General features: G+C 51.8%; 2 protein-coding genes across 5 annotated transcripts; both read left to right on the forward strand.

Moving 5' to 3' along the window:
• The first annotated feature begins 8,070 nt into the window (after positions 1-8,070).
• Positions 8,071-10,240, forward strand: MRPL55 (mitochondrial ribosomal protein L55). 2 transcript variants are annotated; one of them, XM_063095297.1, is made up of 4 exons: positions 8,071-8,159; positions 8,950-9,034; positions 9,417-9,618; positions 10,011-10,240. In XM_063095297.1, the coding sequence occupies exons 2-4, from the start codon at positions 9,009-9,011 to the stop codon at positions 10,167-10,169; spliced, it is 387 nt and encodes a 128-aa protein (XP_062951367.1). In that variant the 5' UTR covers positions 8,071-8,159; positions 8,950-9,008; the 3' UTR covers positions 10,170-10,240. The 2 variants fall into 2 exon arrangements, with proteins under 2 accessions (XP_062951367.1, XP_062951366.1); XM_063095296.1 differs by having other exon boundaries at positions 8,073-8,159; positions 8,947-9,034.
• A 2,264-nt stretch (positions 10,241-12,504) lies between these two features.
• On the forward strand, positions 12,505-14,888 carry C4H1orf35 (chromosome 4 C1orf35 homolog). Of its 3 annotated transcripts, none has more exons than XM_063095273.1 (8): positions 12,505-12,666; positions 12,752-12,902; positions 13,036-13,081; positions 13,186-13,265; positions 13,435-13,507; positions 13,662-13,747; positions 13,983-14,117; positions 14,207-14,888. In XM_063095273.1, exons 1-8 carry the CDS (start codon positions 12,573-12,575, stop codon positions 14,325-14,327), a joined length of 786 nt encoding a protein of 261 aa, XP_062951343.1. In that variant the 5' UTR covers positions 12,505-12,572; the 3' UTR covers positions 14,328-14,888. The 3 variants fall into 3 exon arrangements, with proteins under 3 accessions (XP_062951343.1, XP_062951344.1, XP_062951342.1); XM_063095274.1 differs by having other exon boundaries at positions 13,045-13,081; XM_063095272.1 differs by lacking the exon at positions 13,036-13,081.
• The last annotated feature ends 314 nt before the right edge of the window (positions 14,889-15,202 follow it).

Raw genomic sequence — 15,202 nt, forward strand, 5'->3', positions numbered from 1 at the left:
AAAGCAACATCCTCTAGGTTGGCTTTTAGGATTTGTGAAAAGTTGAGAGAGGCATTCAGTGAAGCTTTGGGCCACAACTATCCAGATGTACTGCTGTCCTTCCCAAGAGAAGGCAAAAAGGTTTCAACTGGCCTGGCTGACCATGATGCTCAAGAATGTGCTGCATAGATCAGTAACAGTGAGGAGCTTACTGTCAGCTGGGGGTGAGATCAGTACGGTATGCAGGCTTGGGATGAGTGTGTGACAGGGCACAACAATACTACTTAATGCCCGAGGGTCTTAAGCAAATCTCCACGTATCACAAGGACTGGTACATGGGATAATGAGACTCTGTGCCTTACATTCTTTGATGACGGGTTTGTTGCCCAATAGACCTTCCTTGTTAATGGGTCAGATGAGGAAATTAGGAGTGTCAGGAGGTTTTACGGTTGAGTTGGTTTAACCCAGTTTGTCAATTCCCAAAATTATTTCTCCCTTTCAAGAGAAAGAAATTCCTGCATGATATTTTTCTAAAGAGTTTCAGCCAAGAAGGTGGACAGGAGCTGAACTACTAAGTAAAATGGAGTGGGTGTCCTGTAAGGGACCGAGGTGGAAGAAGAGAGGTTGGGACACAAACACATAAAAGTTTGTTAGAGTCTCCTGCTACTTGTATTATCTTATTACTCCAAGGCAAGGGCTAATTGAAGTTAGTGGGGTTAAGCACTGATAGTGAGGTTCAAGTGTCTATAGGGACAGCAAGTACCTCATTCCCCATGTGAAGAGTTGTTTCCCCAAGATGGTTGAGGGGAAGGACTGGCAAGAGCCCCATTGCTGCAAATATATATACCTTGAGGGTCTTGGGGGAGCAGTTGTTTGGCTTTCTTTAACTTACAGCAATCTCTCTTCCAGTGTCCACATTTTTTACCATAATTGCATAGGCTAGGAGGAATTTATTTGGGGGCTTCCATCTGCAGCTGCTGGCAACTGAGGATTTTGGCAGTTTTCTTTTTATTGGTACAGTCTAGAAATGGGAACAATGACTGGCCCAATCTACTAAATCTGGAGTGGACATGGTTTTCCACTTCACACACACTCTTTTCACAGCTGGCAAAGCTCTAGATTTAGGCCATTCACACACACAGTGTTAAAGGCTACTTGAGTACCACTGACATCCTAAACAGGCCCATTAGGTTCTTGAGTACAAGCCTGAATCTTGCTCTAATCTACAGCTTTAGGGAAAGCTATAAGGACAGACTTCTGGCAAGACTGCAAGCCTGTTCCCAGGACTGAGGTGTTTGTTTCTCTAAGTCTAGTTTAGGGTGGGTCCAGTAGGCTTTACCCATCCAGTGTTGGGCTTGGTCTTCCCTGACAAGCACATATGAACTAACTAGTATAGATCAGAGAAACCAGGTTGATTCACCTGGATTATAATGTTGAATTCATCAGCAAATTGGTGAGGGGCATCAGTGGCTTTTGGAAATTCCTTGACAATGGCTTGGAGTTCAGCCCAAGGAACACAGGAGACCTGGAGTTTAGCGGTGTCATCAGTAGGTTTCATAGGAGGGGCAGTAGGAAGGGGAGGAAGAGATTCTACCTAAGAGACAGCCTGGGCCTCAAAGGCATTTTTGGCTCTTTTAATAGTTTTTTGTCTCAGCTCTGAAACAGGGTTTCATAAAAGGCAATTTCTGGCTCCTGAGTGCACTTTAAAGCCTCAAGATGCTCACTGAAATGGGTCTTCCACTCAGATTTTTTGACCCTGTAACCACGGTCTCCAAATGTAGTATGAAGAAAAGTAAGCTTGGGGAGTTGGAATGATCTACACAATGGCCATTGGAGCTCTAAATTATCCTTGGTGTAATCTGCCTGTTGGCTTAAAAATCTGCATGAGGACAAGCCAGAATGTTTCAACATGTAGCTGGCTGAAATCCCTTAAGGGGGGTTGTCCTGGCATGCCTCAGAATTTGGGAATCCCATTCTGTTTCTTATTAATTGCTTGAAAGCAAAATAAAAATCCTATGGGTCCTACAAGGAAATTAGGGGTTGAGGGCAAAATGTTCTTTGTTTACAAGTACACCTCTCAGGGGATACTCGTTTTGCTTCGTGGATGGTTTTTGCCTTAGTTGTTTGACCCATGACCATGGGGGCCCTTGTTGCATAGAATATTAATATATTCTAGTGTTAAGCTTGCCTGTCAGTGACCAGTTTATTCTTTCACAGGAGTCTTTGATTTTAGAGACTAGAGTCTCTCATGAAATGGTGGTGAGTGCCCCAATGGCTCTTAAGTGCTTGACCTGTGCCCACCATTGGTATGTTATCTGGCTCTCAAAAGACGTTTAGAACAACAAAAACAGAACAAAAAGAGTCTAATTTGCCCATAAGCGGCCAAAAATAAAACCAAAAGAGAACTCACCAGAAAGAATGTGATGTCCTCCATAGAAGAACAAAAACAAAAGCAGTCAGAGAGCTCAACTAAGAGGAGGAAGCTTGAATGTAACAGAGGACTTACCACATGGTGGAAAGAGGACTGGTGAAAGTGGGGAGCATTAGAGAGTCAGGTGGGTACTGCACACAGCTCCAGAGGTTGCTGATCTGGGAAAGGCTCATCCTCTTGGTGTAACCTGAAATGCATGACAGAGATGCCAACTCTTTAAAGAGTTTAAAGGAACGGCAAGGGCTTGCAACCTGCAATATACATGCTATGGTGGACCCTAGGCACATCTGAGGGGGCTGGGACAAGGGTAAGCTTTTAAAGGCAAAAAAGAAGTCCACCATTGCTATGGTTTAAATATGGTTTGTCCCCATGAAAGTCACATTGAAATTTGGTTGCCATTGTGGTGGTGAGGGGAGGTGGGGCCTTTAAAGTGATTAAGTTGCTAAGGATTAACATTTTTCATAGGAATGGGTTAGCTATCATGGAGTTCAGCCCTCTTTTCTCTTGCGTGTGCCTGCTCCCTCTCCCCTTCCACCATGCTATGAAGCAGCATGAGGTCCTCACCACATGAGGCTGCCCAATATTGGACTTCCCAGCCTCTAGAACAGTGAGCTAAATATACCTTTTCCCTCTATAAATTAATGAGTCTCACATATTCTGTTATAGCAACAGAAAGTGGACTAAGACATCCACACAGGTGATGTGAAAGAAAAGATCACTGATTACAGAAGGTGACTGCAAGCAGTGGCACTGGTGGTACTGGCTATTGCTAGGAGAGGATCTTCACTGAAGTGCCTTGACTGAAAAGTTCTGATCAGGAAAGTCACCCACTTCCCTTGAAGCATCAAAGCACAGCCAAGACTCAATACATGCCTCACTACAAAATCCTGTCTCAAAGCTGAGGCAAATGAAAACTTAAAAGACAAAAAGGCCTTAGAGACTCAGACATCTTCTGTTCCAGCGACTTCCCCTCCCTTTCCTACAATTCCTCCTATTCTTCCTCCTCCTCTTTATCCTTCTCTAGCTGAACTCTTTCTCACCAACCCCCCCAGTTTCAAACTCATCTGCCCTCACTGTTCTACAACGAGGTCCTGTTAAAACCTGCCCCTTTAAAATAAAACCCACTGATAACCCAGCAAAACCCCGTCTCCTGTGTTCCTTGGACTAAGGCTAAACTCCAAACCATTGTTAATGAATTTCCAAAAGTCACTGAAGACCCTCACCAATTTGTTGATGACGTTAACATGGTAATCCAGGCCTATCAGCCAGGTTTTTCTGACTTATATGAGTGGGTTTACATGCTGATTTATATCAGTTTGTTTACATGCTTGTTGGGGAACTCCAGGACCAACACTGGATGGCTAAAGCCGACTGGACGCACCCTGAGTTTGACTTAGTAAAACAGATGGCCTAGTACTGGGAACAAGCACAAACATTATCTAAAATCTTCACAAAGCTATCCTTGAAGCATTTCCTAAGGCTTTTGACTGGAATCAAAGTCAAGCTTGTACCTAAGAACCTAATGAATCTAATACAATGAACACAACTAACTTCAAGTCATTTTTAAGCAGAATTCTGGCCTTCCTGTACACGTTGATTCTATTCAAATAGACTTCAAGTCTATGTTTGTGAATGGTCTGCCTCAAGAACTTTCTCACCTTGATAAAAAAAGCTTGTATGGAATGGGAAACTATTGCCTACTTCAGGTTTAGTAAATTTAGTCAATCAGCTGGCACATATTCCAGAGGATATTTAAAAAAAAACAAACAAAAAAAACCTACCAAAATCCTTACTGTCCAGCTACAACAGATGGAAGCCCCCAAATGAAACCTTAAGCAAAATCCTCCTGGCCCCTGATATTATTGTAAAAAGCCTGGACACTGTAAGAGAGATTGCTACAAGCTAAAAAAAAAAAGGCCAAACAGTTTCTCTTCAAAACCCTCAAGATATAGTAGTTCCAATAATGGGGCTCCAAGGAATTACAGGGGCTTTCCCATTCCTTCCTCTTACCCACCTCAGGGAATCTTCTCAGACTGGGAATAAGGTTCTGACTGTCCCTATAGATACTGGAGCAATGCTCCCAGTACTCAATCCCATTGACCTTAAACAGCCCCCGCCTTGAAGCAATAAGACATTCCAAACAGTGAGGGTCTCTAATGAACCTCAAAACATTTTCATGTCTTTACCTACCTCTTTCTGCCTTAGTCCCCTACAGGACACTCACATCTTTTTACTTAGTAACTCTGTTCCAGTTCACCTTCTTGGCAGGGACTTTTTGGAAAAATAATGTGCAGGAATCTCTTTCTCCAGAAAGGGGAAAATGATTTTAGAATTTAACAAACCAGATCAAACTGGACTGATTCTCCTAATTCTCCAATTTGCTATATCAGTTCCTGTTCAGACAAAAACTAACACACTTCCCTTTGTTACATCAAATACCCATTTCTTATGGGCAAAGTCCTCAATAAATATAGGTAGGATCCATAGTGCACCCTCTATTAAGATTCAGATTGAACCATTGAAACCTTTGCCCAGGATTAAACAATACCCTTTAAAATAAGCAGACCTATGGGGCATGAAAACCATTACTAAAGAATGTAAGACACTAGGTCTTATTATCCCATGTACTAGTCCTTGTGATAGTACAATGCAGTCAATAAAACAATCTAATGGCTGTGGGTTGAGATTGTTCAAGATCTTCATGCAACAAATAATATTGCTATACCTGGCCATCCAGTTATCCCAAACCCTCATACCTTGATGACCTTGACTCCAACTGGCAGCAAATTCTTTACTGTTACTGATCCATGCAGTGCATTCTTAAGTATTCCAGCTAGCCAAGCCAGCCCCCTTTTTGCCTTCTCTTGGGAAGGCCACAGTATACCTGGCCATGCCCCAGGGCTTCCCTGAACACCCCTCGCACTTTTTGCAAATCCTAAAGACCGACCTAGAGCAAGCTACTTTCCCTCAAGGCTCCACTTTACTTCATTGTGTGGATGACCGCCTCCTCTGCCATCTCTCACATTCAGCACACGAGGAGGACAGTGAACACTTGCTAAAACTCATAACTGCCAAAGTCTATGAGGTTTCTAAGGAAAAATCTCAGCTAGGAAAAACCCAAGTAAAATACATCAGTCATCTAATTTCAGAAAGTGGACTTAGATCCAGAATGACTTCAAAGCATCTTACGATCTCCTAAGCCCAAAACTAAGCTCCAACTTCATTGGTTTCTCAGCTTTACTGGTCACTGTCAAAACTAGATCCCTAACTTCCCTCTGGCACAACCCTTACATCCTTCATCCTTCTTGTGTATGAAAAGGACAGAAATGCCCTACGAATCTTCTGTAGTTTGAATGTCTCTCCAAAACTCCTGTTGAAGCCCAATCTCCATTGTAACAGTGTTAGGTTGGGAAATCCAACTATCATAGGTGAAAGCTGGGGCCTCTGGAGGTGATTTGATTGTTAGTGTTTTGCCCTCATGAATGGATTAATCCATTCTTGGATTAATGGGTTAATGAATAAATGGGCTACCATGGGAGTGGCACCAATGGCTTTATAAGGAGAGCAAGTCAGCCCCCTCATCATGAGATTTCCTGTGCTATGTGCAATAAGGCCCTCATCAGATGTATCCCGCAACCTGGGACTTCTGAGACTCCAAAATTAAAAGAAATAGATTTTTTTTTTTTAATAAATCACCCAGTTTCAGGTATGGTTATAAATGACAGAAAATGGACCAACATGGACATCAGCATTGCCCCCTGGGTATTACAGGCAGCTAGTAGACATAGTAGCCCATGGCCACACCCCTTTGAGGGCTGTCCCTATTGGTCAAATCCACCAAATAGTCATGGCACCTCCGTTGACTATCTTTGTGCTCCATGCTGTAGAAGCTGTTTTGAATTTTCATCATACCCAACACCTTTTTGCTTGTTGCCTCAGCTCTTATGAAACCCCTCTACTAATCATTCCCCACATTACTCTGTCTAGCTGTAATAACCTCAATCCTGCCACTGTCCTTTCTTTTCTCTTGGACAATATGCCACACAACTATGTGACCTTAACAGACCACCTTTTGACTCTCTGAAAGGATTTACAGGACATTCCCTTGGACAATGCTGAGATATCCTGGTTCACAGATGGCTCATACTTAAAAGATGATACTGTAAATATTTTGCACCTTATGCTATTAATACGGACCTTGAAATTCTGTCAGCAGCCCCTTTGCCTTCAGTTACTTCTACCTTGTAGGCATAGGTACTTGCCATCACTAGAGCCTGCCTTCTTTCTAAAGTAATAGCTGCTATGTTTTTTTTGTTTTTGTTTTTGGTGCCTGGCTGGTAAGGATATCCGAACCTTGACCATGGTATTACAAGCCTGCCCTGAAACTTACTGAGCTCGTCGACCAGTCTGCTGCTAATTTTTATACAGACAGTCAGTATGCATTTGGAATTGTTCATGATTTTGGAATGTTACAGAAACAGAGGTTTCCTCACTTCCAGTAGAGACGCAATAAAAAGTGGGCCATATGTGAAAGACTTATTAGATGCAACATCCACTCCCCTGGCCATTATTAAGATCCTAAGCCATTCAAAACTAGACTCTATGGAGACTAAATGAAATCATCTTGCTGATAACGCTGCAAAGAATGCTGATCTTAAAAGTACCACTAATCAGGGAGATGGAGGGTTAGGTCAGATGGTAGAGTGTGGTGCTGAAAACAGTAAAGGGTCTGGATCCCCTAACTGGCCAGCCGCCAAAACAAAAAGTCCCACTAATCAAATTTCTGTCACGGGTCCGGCTGGAAAAATTTCCAAATGAAGACCTTGGAACAATTACTAAGAAAGTTGGAGAGGAAGCCCTGAGGCTTAAATTCCTGAACAGAGCAAACAAAGCTTAACACAGGAATTTCCCCTGGCCTCCAGCACTTCAGATAAGACCAGGGCAGTCTCCTAGCAACAACTATTTCCCCAGTGAGCAACCACAAAGTCCTGCAAAGATTTCCCCGGACCGGGAGCCTCGTTCCAAAGCTGTTAGCATGAGCTTCTCTTTATTTATTTATTTATTTTTAATATTTGGCGACTGGCCGGTATGGGGACGCGAACCCTTGACCTTGGTGTTACCCACACCACGCTCTCACCGACTGTGCTAACCAGCCGGGCTGGCTTTGTCTTTAAAAAAACTCCCCCTTGCCCCCGCTTTCCTCGGCTGTTGCAACCCTCTGCTATTCCCAAATAAAATCTTTTGTTCTAGAGAGGCGGTTTCTTGGAGCTTCTTTTCAGGTTGATAGCGGTCGTCCCACGGGGACGTGGGGCCCACCGCGCGGCCCAGCCCGCCCTGTCCTACCGCCGCAGCCGCCGCCCCGCCCTACGGTGCCGGGGTCACGGCCCAGCTCACGCCCGCCCTCCCCGGTTCACCAGGCCGTACCTCGGCGCCCGCCCCGCAGGGACTACGTCAGCACCGCGCCGGCCCATCTCCGCCCCTGTCCTACACAGAACCGCGCCGGCTGCGTCCACTCCAGCCTCGCTCCGCCCCTCGGGGAACACGCCTCCGCCGCGTCGGCTCCGCCCCTCGTGACATTATCTCCGCGCGACTCAGCGCCTGCAGGTGACGTCGCGGGCGGCGGCGCAGGAACCCCGTGGGTCGTAACCCTCTGCTTGGCCCAGTCCCTGGCCTCAGTTTCCCATCTGGCCAGTGGGTTTCCGGACTCCTCGTCCTCGAGGCCGCTCCGCAGCGACAGTGGTGGACTCAGGTTGGCGCCTCGTGCGGGCGCAGAGCAGTCCCGGGGGGCGGGAGGCGGGGAGGGGGCAGGGAGAGGCTGGACCAGCCCGGGGCCCTGTCGCGGTGGGGTCCGGGGGAGGGAGGCGGGAGGGGGCAGGGGGCTTTCCCTGCAGACCCCTTGGGCTGGCCCTGGGCCTCTGTCACGGTGGGGTTGTGGACGTAGGGTACTGACCAAGTGGGATGTCCAGTTTAGAAGCACAGGACCTCTCCCATTGGGTCCCGTCCTTGGTTAGTTGTAGAGAACGCCAAAGGAAACCGCGTGCTTGGCTGCCCGTGCAATAGAGTATTAGAAATCCTTGGCCTTCACCTTGGATACCTGAGCACGGACTTCCCTGGCGCATAGCAAAAGCAGCGACTGGGCCTCTATTGCCATTCTGTAAGCAGCGTGATAATCCTCACCTCACTGGCTTTCTGTGAAAATTAGTAATGACCAAGGTATGGGTCAAGCTCCACTGTTTACTGCATTCTGGAGTAGCTTCTCTGACTCCCTGACCCAATGGAAGGGCAACAGGGCCTTGCCACAGACTGACTCAGGATCTTTGGGAGTAGGGCTCAAGCATCTGCTTTTGGGAGAACTTTCCCAGGCGATTCTAATCTGAGGAGCCTGCGGGGTTACTGGGAGAGGTGGGGGAGTGATCTGGTGATTCCATAGGTGTCCGAGATTTCCCTCGGTCTGTGGCTTCATTCCTGGCTGTGATTTGACGAGGATCAGTTAGGTGGCAGAGCCTTCCTTTAAGATCTCATCTTTTCTTGCCCAGCAGTTCACACAGCAGGGCCAGTGACTGACTACCTCCACGTGCCACCAGGGGTCTAAGGAGGAATGGCGGCCATGGGCAGCCTGCTTGGGTAAGCATGGACTTCCAGGCCCCTTGAATTACTGTCAGGGGCCACACCAGGGAATGTCCTGCTCTTCACCAGGAGAGGGCTGTTCTAAGCCTGCCTGGTCCTCGCTGTCATCCTCTGTCCTCAGTGCTGGGATCCTCCTGCCTTTGCTCACCCCTTAGCAGTGTCATCCTGGCTGTGGGGCCAGAGCTGCTCTGATCACTGACTGTGGTTCCTCAGGGATCCCCCGCCAAGGCCCATTCTGCCCTTGGTGTGGTTCACCAGGCTCTGTTGGTGTCTCCTGCAGTCAGGCAGTTCTCCGACATGCCCACATAGGGCTGGCCTGGGCCACGTTGGCACTCTGCCCCGGCACCACCTCCACCAGCACACGTGTGTTTGTCTGCAGCCTGCTGCGGCAGAGTGCCATGAAAGCAGCCACCCCCGTGCCTCACCACCTGCATACATCCTCCTGGTGGGCCGACAGCAACAGGGCCTTGCTCACTCGTGTACGCCGCCAGGCCTATGCACGCCTCTACCCAGTGCTGCTGGTCAGGCAGGACGGCTCTACCATCCACATCCGCTACAGGGAGCCTCGACGCATACTGGTGGTGAGCAGCCTCCACCTGGCACTCTCTGGTGCCTGCTTGAGGGCAGAGGAAGTTGTGGGGGTGGGGAGCTTTGGTCACTGTACTGCACTGCATGCGGGGAGCAGGTTGTTTTAGGAGAGGAGGGTTTAGACCCAGAACTCACTCCAAGTGCCAAAATCAGATGGGATTAACAGGCTGTGTGCTTTTTTAAAAAATCGAATTTAAGGAAAAGGAGCAGAATTAAAATTTTAAAGAATGAAAGCTTTGAAGGGCAGGAAGCACCCATAGAAAATACACAAATTGAGCTAGTATAAGATGGAAGACACAAGTTGAGAGGAAGGCTGGGGCCATCATTTCAGTAGCTCTGGCATTCTCCCAGCCACATGGATGCACCCTGACCTCTCCCCCGACAGATGCCCATAGACCTGGACACCCTTTCTCCTGAGGAGCGCAGGGCCAGGCTCCGGAGGCGCGAGGCTCAGCTCCGGCCGAGGAAGGAGGAGGAGCCAGAGCCTGTCGACAGTTTTGATGTGGAGCATTACAGACAGTTTTGGACCAAGACCAAGAAGTGACTGCAGCTTGTAATGACCCGGGGACATTGTGAAAACAGGAGGGTGTCCATCTTTAAATTAATTTTAAATTATCTCCTGTTATTGTCTTCCTTCTCACTGTGTGCCTGGCCCTACAGCTTGACTTCCTGGAAAGCATCAGCTCAGAGGGGGCTCTGGGGCTCAGAGCAGGTGAGAGGGGTTTAGGATTGGTTTAGGTCAAACCTGTGGGATTTGGACACTGCTACGGGGCCATGGCACACATGGACTTCTGGGCAGGGAGCTACCATCATCCCCAGCTCTGCCTTCCCAGCCTCAGGAGAGCCTGGGGTTACCACTTTCTGGATGGAACACAGTGGCCCTGAAGAGCCAGATATTCCAGGATGTAGGGACCATCCAGAGCATAGCCTGCAGCTGGCCTCCCCAGCATTCCCTTCCCTGGATTTTCCCTAATGAGGCTGCCCCAGGGGAGTGGCCAGGCCTGGCTGTCTCCCAGTCTAGTCTGCACAGTATCCACATACATGCAACTGGGCCTTCCACAGTCTGCCATTACTTTGTGTTCCTGGAGTTGGTTTCACATTCCACTGGCTTCTACCAGACAGAAGAGTGCACATACTACACAGACACGCCAGACCCAGGCCTGGGGCTGCCCCTTGTCTCTGTCTTGGTCCCTGGGACTGTCCCTTGTCCCCATCCTGTGGCATCGCAGGGCCTGCTACCACACTGTCTCCCTTTCAGCTTAGAGCCAGACACATTCACTGGGAGGATCTGGGATGAGGTGGGCATCAGCGGTCTGTGTGGGCTTGCAGTACAAGGGGCTGGGTAGGGCCCTAACCTCACAGGCCCTTCCCAAGAAGTCTGTTCATGGCCCTTCTCTCCTCAGCCCTCTTGCCCCTCTCCCAGCTCCACGGAGCAGAGCCTGGACAAGGACACCCATTTGTCCCACATGGTTACTGCATGAACAGCCTTCCTCAACCTATGTTCCTCCAGCCACTGCTCCAGTCCCTGCTAGCTTTGGGCTGGCCACCCAGCTGCACTGTCTGCTTTTGCTCTGTCCCATGCCCCCTTCCTCCAATGTTGCAGTGGCTTCACTGTGCCCAGCCCTCCTTGTGCTGCTGCGCATCTCTGGTCCCCTCCACCCTCAGTCCAGCTCATTGCCATCTACACTGATGATGCCTAGTGCCCCCTCTGCCCAGAACACTCCAGCCAGTGCACCCTCCACCCATGCCCCACCTCTTCCAGTGACCAATGGCTTGTCTGGCTTATAGGCACATGGTAGAAAGGGCAGGGGAGCTCTCGGGGTGGGGGTGGGGGTGTCCATTTTCTAAGGATACTACTTCCATTCATGAGAGCTTCAACCCTATGACCTAGTCACCTCCCAAAGGCGCCACCTCCTAATACCATCGCCTTGGGGGTTAGGACTTCAACATACGAATTTGGAGGGACAAACATTCAGACCATAGGAAGTGGGGAGGGTAGCCGAGGCTGCCATGTGGATCTAGCCCAGGGTAGAGTGCACGGAAGACATCTGGGTGGCTGCTGTTTTATCCAAACGTTTTCCTGGCTAATATAGAGAAAGTACACAAATCATTAAGTGCGTTAACTTGCTTAACTCCGACATGGAATCATTAGCTGACAGTTACAACCAGTGACTCAAGCAGTGCCAAATAACGGTGTTAGGCACGTCTTCCAGCAGCTTCTTGGGTGCTGCAGGCTTCCTTTTCCGCTTGCCCCGTCAGAACAAAATATAGTTAAGTCTTGCTTCTCAGTTTTAAGTTTTTAGTAAAGCCACAGTAACTTAACGTGAACGCGCCCACTGTGGCTGGCACCAGCTCCTCCAGAGCAGGTCAGAGGTGCCTGGGCTTAGGAAGCCTTCGATTTCATTCTGTGCCGCGTTCTACTACCCTCCCTGCACGGGGCAGTGACCTGTGTTCTCTTGTGACTCTACTGCGACCCACATCAGGTGCAGTCCAGCCCGTACTTTGGCTCAACGCGAACCTCGCAGTCGTATCTGGTCTGTACGGTGGGCTGGGACCCCCCGTCGTTGAGCAACGCTTGTAATGCGCGGGTTCCGCCCACCGTACTCCCGAGTTTTCCCGGGGGAACCGAGGACGGGCCCGCAGCTCCGACCCTCGTCCCCACACACCGCGGGCAGCCTCGGGGCATTGCGGCCGGCCCGGCACTGGCGCCCCTTCACGGTGGGATTCCTAACAACGGCTGTCTGCTGCACAGGGGTAGAGCTCGGTCCCTGCCCGCGCCGCCCCTCCCACGCCCGGCCGGAGTCGGGGAAATGCGCAGACGCGCAAGGCCGGCGCGGGAGTGACGTCACGGCGCACGGGGCGGGACGGCGGCGGGGCAGGGCCGGTGTCCTTCGGACTGGGGCTCGGGGCGGGGGTCGCGGGTGCTGGCTGCGGCGGCCCCGGCGCCATGTTCGGCTCCATCCGCGGCGGCGTGCGTGGCGGGCAGGACCAGTTTAACTGGGAGGACGTGAAGACGGACAAGCAGAGAGAGAACTACCTGGGTGGGAAGGCGCGGCGGTGGCCGGCGTCCGGGGTCGGCGGGCGGGCGGGCGGGTGGGCCCGGGGCTCACGGCGCCTTGTCCGCAGGCAACTCGCTGATGGCACCCGTGGGCCGCTGGCAGAAGGGCCGCGACCTCACCTGGTACGCCAAGGGCCGGGCGCCGCGCGCGGGGCCGAGCCGCGAGGAGGAGCTGGCGGCCGTGCGGCAGGCGGAGCGCGAAGCGCTGCTGGCCGCGCTGTGAGTGCCCCGCGGGGCCGGGGCTGCCGGACAGGAAGGGGGTCTCCGGGGGGCGGGGCCGTCCGGAGTTGGGCGGCTAGGGAAGGACGAGGAGGGTCCGCAGCGGCCTGACACTGACCCCGGCCTCTCTCAGCGGCTACAGGAACGTGAAGAAACAGCCAACGGGCCTGAGCAAGGAGGTAACTCCCCAGGGTGGGCAGCGCCCAGGGTCCCAGGAAGGGTTGGGAGGCCGCCCTTGCTCGTCCCAAGCACCTCCCCGTCTTACCGCCACGCACCCCCGCAGGACTTCGTGGAGGTCTGCAAGCGAGAAGGAGGCGACTACGAAAAGGGCGTGGACCGGCTGCTGGGGCTGGGCAGCACCAGGTGCAGCAGGGTCCTGGGGCGGAGGGTGGGGGAGAGGGGTTGAGACACCGGGCTGGGCCTGAGTTACTTGCGTGGGGCAGGGACTGGGCTGTGGTCCTCGGGGGTCCGCGGTGCACCTCCCCTCCCAACACCCCGGGCAGGGGGCATTCTTACCGCCATGTCCTCGCAGTGGCTCCGCGGGCCGCGTGGCACTGTCCCGGGAGGACAAGGAGGCCGCCAAATTGGGGCTGTCGGTGTTCACGGTAACCCCCTTCCTCCCCCCCACGGAACGCAGCAGCCTGTCCCATGGGAGTGGGGTGGGGAATGGAGGTCAGGAAACCCGAGTGCACTCCCTGGAACGTCTCCGGTGTGGGGCCATCCTGCAGCCCCCTCCCCAGAGTGCGGCTTCTCTTGCAGCACCACCGCGTGGAGAGCAGAGGGCCCAGGTCCTCCCCAGCCTCGGCCAGGAGGAAGCTCCGCGCGGAGGACAAGGCGGAGCCATGGTAGGGTCTTCTAACTTGCCCCGTGGTGAGTCTGTCAGGGCACTCCAGCACGACAGGTGTCCTGGGAGACTAAGAAACTGACATCTGGTTTAATTTCACCTAACTTAAAGAGGCACAAGTGGGCGGCGGCCACCACAGCAGATCCCCTCGCCAAATGGGACCCGGCAGTGCTTCAGCTGCCCTGTCCCCCGAGGGCTGGGGGCTGAGGCCCTTTTGTATTCCACCTCCCCTGCAGCTCTGAGAGCCACAGGAAAAGCAAGAAAGAAAAGAAGAAAAAGAAGAAAAAGAAACACAAGAAAGAGAAAAAAAAGAAAGACAAAGAGCACAGGAGGGAGGCCAGCACCTCCTCCTCATCCCCAGCTCCTGCACGGTGGGCCCAGGCCCAGCTCTGAGGGAGGGGGCTCCTGCTGCCCAACACAGGGACCTGCCTCTGAGCACTGTCTGTCCCTGTCTCCCCAGGCCCCGCAGGCATGACTCTGACTCCTCCTCCCCCTGCTGCAAAAGGAGGAAGAGGGGACACAGCAGGGATAGTGGGAGGAGCCTGTCCCACCATCGGCACGGTAGGGACTCTGATGCCTGAGAGCACGCTGCTGGACCCACAGACGCCAGAGCCCAGAGCATGTGGAGCCCTTTGAGGACTGGGCTCCCGAGTGGACATTCCCACCCTGACCCCCCCAGGGAGGCACTCCTCATGGGCCAGGCCTGCCTGTGGGCATGTGAGGTGGGGCGAGGCAGGCAGCTGATCTGTGGATTGCTCCTGAGCATGTGCCTGCTGATGCCTCCTGGGCCTTGGGAGCCACTGGCCGGCTAAGGAGGGGCCTACTTTGGGGAAACCCCTCCAGGTCACTGTGACTGGGGTCTGCAGAGCCCGGCCTGGCTGCCTGCAGAGCCCAGTGGGTTCTCTGAGGGCTCTGCTAAATGACCCCTAGCTCCCCAGGTGAAGGTAAGCCTGCTTGGAAATTTCCAGCAGAGACCAGACTCCTCCCTGTCCTGTCCCGTCCTGTCCTTGCTACAGCAGCCCTGGGCTTCTCTCCTTCCTGCCCCTGCCAAGAGGTTTAGCTTGGACCAAATATGGTTACTTCTATTTTTCCTTTATATGGACTCACTTTTTGTACTTAAATAAATTTATTTTAAAAGGAAAGTACATGATCATACTAAGTGGAAGGTCAGTGTCAGGAGTTATTGAGACGCCACTGAGAGGGGGACAGAGTGGCCCTGTTTTTCCTGTGATGTTCCCTCAGGGGACCCACGTCAAGTCCTCCCCATTGGTGGTCTGGGTGGGACCTCAGTGTTCCAGAGCCCAGCTGACCTGGGGTTGACACCCAGGGAGGGTTAAGAGCCAGCAGGGAGTAGTCAGTGCAGGTTTGCGGGCTGAGGCACAAGAGCCTGGCCCCTGGGACTACCTTACCTTGGGGGCAGGTGAGGTTAAGTCCATGGAGGAGCAGCTTCAGCTGG

Source organism: Cynocephalus volans, chromosome 4, assembly GCF_027409185.1.
Source record: "Cynocephalus volans isolate mCynVol1 chromosome 4, mCynVol1.pri, whole genome shotgun sequence".
Taxonomy (NCBI): Eukaryota; Metazoa; Chordata; class Mammalia; order Dermoptera; family Cynocephalidae; genus Cynocephalus; species Cynocephalus volans.

What these genes read in the sequence shown, in the direction of transcription:
- C4H1orf35 (XM_063095272.1), top strand. Translation starts at nt 12,573, where the DNA reads ATGTTCGGCTCCATCCGCGGCGGCGTGCGTGGCGGGCAGGACCAGTTT. An exon ending in GAAGCGCTGCTGGCCGCGCT is followed by an intron (nt 12,903 to 13,185) that starts GTGAGTGCCCCG and finishes GCACCCCCGCAG; the next exon opens with GACTTCGTGGAGGTCTGCAA. An exon ending in CTGGGGCTGGGCAGCACCAG is followed by an intron (nt 13,266 to 13,434) that starts GTGCAGCAGGGT and finishes ATGTCCTCGCAG; the next exon opens with TGGCTCCGCGGGCCGCGTGG.
- MRPL55 (XM_063095297.1), top strand. Translation starts at nt 9,009, where the DNA reads ATGGCGGCCATGGGCAGCCTGCTTGG. An exon ending in GCCATGGGCAGCCTGCTTGG is followed by an intron (nt 9,035 to 9,416) that starts GTAAGCATGGAC and finishes GTTTGTCTGCAG; the next exon opens with CCTGCTGCGGCAGAGTGCCA. An exon ending in AGCCTCGACGCATACTGGTG is followed by an intron (nt 9,619 to 10,010) that starts GTGAGCAGCCTC and finishes CTCCCCCGACAG; the next exon opens with ATGCCCATAGACCTGGACAC.